This window comes from Psammomys obesus, unplaced genomic scaffold, assembly GCF_907164565.1.
Source record: "Psammomys obesus unplaced genomic scaffold, mPsaObe1.curated_primary_1811, whole genome shotgun sequence".
NCBI lineage: Eukaryota > Metazoa > Chordata > Mammalia > Rodentia > Muridae > Psammomys > Psammomys obesus.
The window spans coordinates 3,271,585-3,277,960 of NW_026586589.1; the positions used below are offsets into that span (position 1 = coordinate 3,271,585).

Here is a 6,376-nt window from a genome sequence, read left to right on the forward strand (position 1 = left end):
CAGCCCCTGTATTCCACTGGTGCAGATTCAGAGGGCTGCCGTCCCGTGGGGATGAGACAACGCCAGAGGAAAGTGGTCCTCCTAAATGACAGAATTCAAAAGGCTTCCTGCGGGGTAGATGTAGGCAGTTAAAGAGATGATGTCCAATTAAGAACGACCATATATAGACCAACTCCTAGGTTACAAGAGTCATGTTCATAATGAAACATGCAGGAAGCCCGGCTTAACGTAGTTTCTTATGAGGATGTCCAAGCAATATTCTTTGACTAAAAGCTAATAATGAACCAGACACCACACTGTGGCCCACCTGATTAAAAGCTTTTATTGGAGACAGGGGGGTTGGGGGGGAGGGGTTGGTGGATGGAGGGATGGAGAGGAGTGTGAGTTTACTATTGGCGGAGTTGGAGAGGTAATAGGTGCTTGGTGCAGCTCTTACCTAAGAGACAGAGAGACTGACCACCCTACCCAGCTTGCAGAAGTTGGTGAGAAGGGAGATCAGCAGTTATCGGATCTCCTAGGGCACCCACAGACGGTGGGCAGTCTGGACTTTATCGCAGGAAGGTACCTGGGACAGGGTTTCTTGGTATGCCTGTGGTCCAGGGCCTGGGCTAGGTACCCAGATGCAGTAGACTTTTAAGACTAATGTCCTGCTAGATAACGGGTCTTGGGGATCCCGGCAGGAAGGCCAGGCCTGCCTCCAGGCTTCGCAGCATCTCGCCGGGTACCCAGGGGCTGCGCGTGTTTGGGGAGCCTTCCGGAATTAGGCGCCCTGCCTCCTGCTAGTTTCTTAACCTCGTGTTTGCACGCGGCCCCTCGGGCGTCAGCTCGAAGCTAGGGCCGGGGGCTGGCGACGGGGAGGGGGCTGGCGGAGCTCGCGGCGCGGCCCCAAGTTTATGCTAATCCGTGCAGAGCCCGCCTCCCGCCTCCCTTGCGCGGCCCCAGCCGCGAGCAGCCCCCGCCACTCGGCGGGACGCAGCGGCCGCGCAGCTCCGGGCGGCCGAAGGAGCGCGCTCCGGGGGTCGCGAGCGGCGGCGGGAGCCGGGAGGGCGGGCGAGCGGAGGTTCTCCCGCGGGAGGCACCGCGCGGGGCCGAGCGGAGACCGAGAGCGATGGGCCGCCGTCTGCCCTTGTGGCTGTGCGCCGTCGCGGCGCTGCTCTCGGGAGCGCAGGCCAAGGGCACCCCTCTCCTCGCGCGGCCCGCACAGCCCGGTGCCTCCCGCCACAGCCTCTACACGACCGGATGGCGTCCGCGGCTGCGCCCGGGGCCGCACAAGTAAGCTCGGGGCCTGGCTGCGGCGGGAACGCGAGGGGCCCCCCGCGTGGCGCGCCGCCACTCCCACCTGCCGGGACCCGGGCGGAGGCGTCGAGACACGGGGACCCCAGCCACGGATGGGGCGGTTCCCCCGGCGGGATCCTTCGCGCGGGCAGGCGCCCCACGATCCTGGAAGCTGCGGGGTTGGCGAAGAACAAGTCAGCCGAGGGGGCCTGGCGCGGCCAGAATCCTGGCAGTGCCCGTGGAAACCTTTCCAGCGAAGTAACATTTTCCAGCTGCGCTGTGAGCAAACTCCAGGCGCAGCGGACCAGGTGGAGGGAAAGGAGGAAGGGCTGACCGCTCCTGAAACACGCGGGGCTCCCCCATCCGATGCCTTCTGCCCCTCCTCTGCCTTACGTGGTTGTAGATAAAGCCAGGCTCGCGGTGGATAGCCCCCCCCTTCCTGCGGGCTGGCCCCGGTAACCCTGTGGGAGCCCCAAGGTAGCTGAGCCACAGAGTTGGTGAGGACTTGTGGAGTCCTGGGCTTGTACTGTAGAACAGACTTCCACAGTGGTTGGTTTATACCCGAATTTGAATTCCTGTGGAATGTAAGATCTTGTAGGCAAGCACCCAGCCCACAGCCACACTCTGTGAGCCCCGGGGCATCAGAGCAGGCTTCCTAGAAGAGAATGAGCAAGTACTGATCTTATGAGTAAGGAAACAGCAAAGCCCAGGCCAGAGAGCTTTTCCAAGGGAGGAATGAGGAAAGCCTGATTAAAAAGAAGCTACTGAGTTTGTGCTCTCAGTAGCCTTGAAGGCCAAGATAAGGAGTTTAGAATCAGTGAAGGAGCTGGAGGCTTGGCCGAGTAGTTGAAGGAGAGGCTGAGAAAGCCTACTGTGGGGGAGGGGGATAGCCACCCAATCTCCTGGGTCAGTAGAGCCCTTGGCTCAGTAGCCACTCATCAAGGACACAGATCAGAGACCAGCAGTAGAACTGGGCCAGCCCAGAAGGTCTGGACCCTAGGCAAAGTCCCAGGTGTCCATGGAATAAGATTAAACAAGACTCGGGGTGGGGAATCTCTTGAGACCAACCAACAGGTGAGGGCTTGCTCAGGCCAAATTTCCCAGCGGCGCTGTTTTCCCCTCCAGGTCCCTCTGTGCCTATGTGGTACATAGGAATGTAACCTGCGTTCTACAGGAGGGAGCGGAGAGCTATGTCAAGGCCGAGTACAGGCAGTGTGGGTGGGGGCCCAACTGCCCCTCCACAGTCCGGTGAGTCCATCCCAGGCACTGCCGTCAGCCGGGAAAAGAGCCATTTCTGCAAAGGGCTGCAGCACCCTGGGCCTCGGAGAGCCTCCCTGAGCCACGGTGCTGGCTAGAGCAGACCAGAACGAGGCCATGAAAGACCCCAGAGTCTTTGAACTTGCAACAGCTCTTCCCCCACAGATATGAGTTCAGGCTCAGTTTGGAGCCCAGAAACCCCAGGGATCCAAGAGGGAGGCTGGAATAAGAAGATGGGACAGAGGCAGAGTATAGTGAAGGAGAGGATAGGTTGGCGCTGCAGGGGTCCCCAGCAGAGACTCACGGAAGGCTCTGGTGGCCTGGAGAGGGTGAGGCAAAGGTGGAAGCCCTAGGCCCCGGCATAGCAGATCAGACAGGCCGGCCGGGCCATGAGATGTGCTTACCTCTGCATTTGGAGAGTTTGAATGTGTATGTCTGCAAACAAACCTGTGCTCTACCGTGTTGGAGAGAGAAACGGGTACGTGGCTGATCAGTTAAAGGACGCCTTTCTGGTGAGCCCTGCCTGTACCTTCCCTGAGCCCTTCCCTTCCTGCTCACGATCCGAGGTGCCCTCACACCAGCCTCAGCTGAGTAAGCTCGAGGTGGCCGGCAAGGGCAAAAAGAAGCTGGTGGGAGCTGAGAGGAGCCCAGGGCGGTGAAAGCGAGTGCCAGCTGAGCCCTGGTGCGATATTCCTTCTACACAGCAGGAGCTGAAGCTTCGTCAGGATTCTGAGAGGCCCCACTAAAAGAAGAATGGAATTTCTCTTAGCAGCAGGAGCTGATGGGCACCTAGTGGTCTTGGGGAAGGTTAGCGCTAAATCCCTACTGGCATTCTCCTCAAGCAAGCAATTATCAAGTGGGGATTCTCCGTGCGCCCTTCACTCCCAGGGCTCCGAGTCTCTGTAAAGCCTGCTCCTACCGCATGGTTTTTTTCACCTTAAGGGTCAGAAAAGGAAAGCCCTGGGAGTGGAGACATCCCGGGATTGTCTGGAACACCAGTGCCAGGGAGCACATGGCATCTCGGCCCACAGGTACAAGACTCTGCTCCCTTGTTCTCTCTGATCCAGGTACCGCTCGGTGCTTAGACCTAGATACAAGATTGGCTACAAGACTGTGACAGACCTGGCCTGGCGCTGCTGCCCCGGTCTTACTGGGGAGGGCTGCCCTGAACACCTCACAGACCATGGAGCTACCCTACCACACCGGGAGCCAGAGCCCCAGATTCCTTTGGGGCAGCTGGGCCCAGGTCCCAGGCCGCCTTCTTACAGCAGAGAGGCCCCACACCCCCATGGTGAGTCTGTCCATAGGTGTCCTCTAGGGAGGTCAGGTTTTGTAGGCTTAGTGGTAGGGTGGGGAGGGAACGGACGCAGGTTGCTAAGCTCTCTTAAAGCTGGGGGAGGGGTCCATCTCATGTGGGGCATGACTGTCAGGCCCCAACCTCCCCCACCCAGACCCCATCACAGAGGTGGGGGAGCTGCGTTTGGGAACATGCTGGAGGGCCAGGCCCACATTGCTCCCGTGTTCCCTCTCCCTTCTTAGGAAGAAAAGGCCAAGGGTTGTTTGGTGAGCGACTGGAACAGCTGGAGGGTGATGTCCGGCGCCTCTCACAAGCATACGGCACTCTGAGTGGTTTGGCGGCCAGCCGTGAGGATCCCCTTAGGATCGCTGGTGACACCAGGGCTCCTGTGGCACCTGTAGGCTTTGGGGTCATCCCTGAGGGGCTTGTGGACCCAGAAGACAGAGGCCAAGGACCGCCCCTACCTCCTCTGGGCGAGATCCTGAGCAAGGTGAGAGAGGTGAGCAACACATTACAGACCAAGGCACAGCTGTTGGACGAGGTGCGAGGGCTGGCCCTGGGCCACGAGGCTCACCTGCAGAGGCTCCGGGACGCGCCCCCCTCCCCGCTGACCTCCCTGGCGCTGCTGGAGGAGTATGTGGACCAGCGGTTGCAGCGCCTCTGGGGGAACCTGCTGGACGGCTTTGAGCAGAAGCTGCAAGGTGTCCAGAGCGAGTGTGACCTGCGGGTGCAGGAGGTGCGACAGCAGTGTGAAGAGGGCCAGGCAGCCAGCCAGCGCCTGCACCAGAGCCTTGATGGCCGGGAGCTGGCCTTGCGTCGGGAGCTCTCGCAGCTGGGCACTCAGGTGCAGGGCCTGACTCTGACCGGCGGGGCTACCTGCTGCAGCCAGCTGGCTTTGATCGGCGCCCGGGTGGACAGCCTTGAGAGGAACCTACAGGCCGTCACGGAGACCCAAGGCGGCCCCAGCACCCTGGCTGCGGATGAGCTTGCGCGGCTCTCTGCGGCTGTGCTCCAGGGAGGTGTGGATGGGCTGCTCGAGGGCCTAGAGACCGTCAACGGGACAGAGAATGGAGCAAGGGGCTGCTGTCTGAGAATGGAGATGGGCGGTTGGGGTGTCGGCAGCCTCGGGTCCATGCTGGAAGAGCGCGTGCAGAGCCTAGAGGAACGTCTGGCAACTCTGACCGGCGAGCCACGCCACAGCAGTGCCACGCCAGACAGATCAGCTCGGCCGCTTGTTCGTTCGGAGCTAGCCGTGTTGGAACAAAGACTGGTCTCCCTGGAGACCTCGTGCACCCCGAGTACCACCACGGCCATCCTGGACAATCTCGTGGCAGAGGTGAAAGCCTGGCAGAGCCGGAGTGAGGCCCTCCTACACCAGGTAGCCACTCACACTGCTCTTCTCCAACAGCTCAATGGCACAGTGGCTGAAGTTCTGGGGCAGCTGGCAGAAGGGACAGGCAGCTCACTGCAGGGTGAGATCACTCTGCTGAAGGTCAACTTGAACTCGGTGAGCAAGTCACTCACAGGCCTCAGCGACTCTGTCAGCCAGTACTCTGATGCCTTCCTGGCTGCCAACACATCCCTGGATGAACGGGAACGCAGGGTGGAAGCTGAGGTCCAGGCCATCCAGGAACAGGTCAACAGTCAGGGCTCAAGACTTCAGGCTGGTCACAGGCAGGTCCTGAACCTGCGAGGGGAGCTGGAGCAGCTCAAGGCTGGTGTGGCCGGTGTGGCCGGAGGGTTGAGCCGCTGCCGGGACACAGCCCAGGAACTCCAGCACACAGTGGGCCACTTCGACCAGCGGGTGGCCCAAGTGGAGGGAGCATGTGAGAGGCTGGGCTTATTGGCTGCCCGTCTCAACAGTTTGCCTCCTGAGCAGCTGAGGTCTAGGGAGGGCCTGTGGGGCCACATAGACAAGCTGAACCACACCCTGGCTCAGCACACACAGGACATTGCCCGGCTCCGGGATGACCTGTTGGACTGTAGAGCCCAGCTGGCTGAGGTGAGGCCAGGACGAGCTGACTAGGGTATCTGGGCAGAATCTAAAGCCCAGATCCCACCAACCCAGGGAATATCATCCCAGAGATCAACCCTACCCAGAAGTACCTCCCAGCCCTCCCTGGCCAGCCAGAGGCCACTGGATGCATAACCTTGGTCCAGCTCAGCTCAGACAGCATGACTGTCTCAGCCATCGGAAGTCACCCTCAGAGCTGCAGCCTGGACAGTTCAGGGTAACAGTCAAGGCAAGCTGCACGAGAGGCTGTCTCAAGAGTCAAGGCAAGGACGTCAGAACTGAAGACCGAGCTAGGCTTCGGAGATGGCACTGCCATGTCTGCACTTCCTCTTGTTTAGACACACTGGAGTTCGCACCTGTGCAGTCTCCAGACAGAGTCTCAGACAAGCCTGTCTACTGTCCCCTTTACCAACCAGGGACCAGCCATGGTACTTGGAGGAATCTCTTCCCTTAGCTCTCTGGATGAGGTTTCTGCAGGAAGATGACGCCCACTGGACCTATCTGGCAGTTTCATAGGTGCTATTTCTGAACTA

The 6,376-nt window shown here is 60.1% G+C and overlaps 1 protein-coding gene across 1 annotated transcript; it reads left to right on the plus strand.

Moving 5' to 3' along the window:
- The first annotated feature begins 1,100 nt into the window (after positions 1-1,100).
- Positions 1,101-5,905, plus strand: Emilin3 (elastin microfibril interfacer 3). Its single transcript, XM_055602437.1, has 4 exons — positions 1,101-1,272; positions 2,401-2,523; positions 3,600-3,823; positions 4,072-5,905. The coding sequence occupies exons 1-4, from the start codon at positions 1,109-1,111 to the stop codon at positions 5,853-5,855; spliced, it is 2,295 nt and encodes a 764-aa protein (XP_055458412.1). The 5' UTR covers positions 1,101-1,108; the 3' UTR covers positions 5,856-5,905.
- Positions 5,906-6,376: the final 471 nt, after the last annotated feature.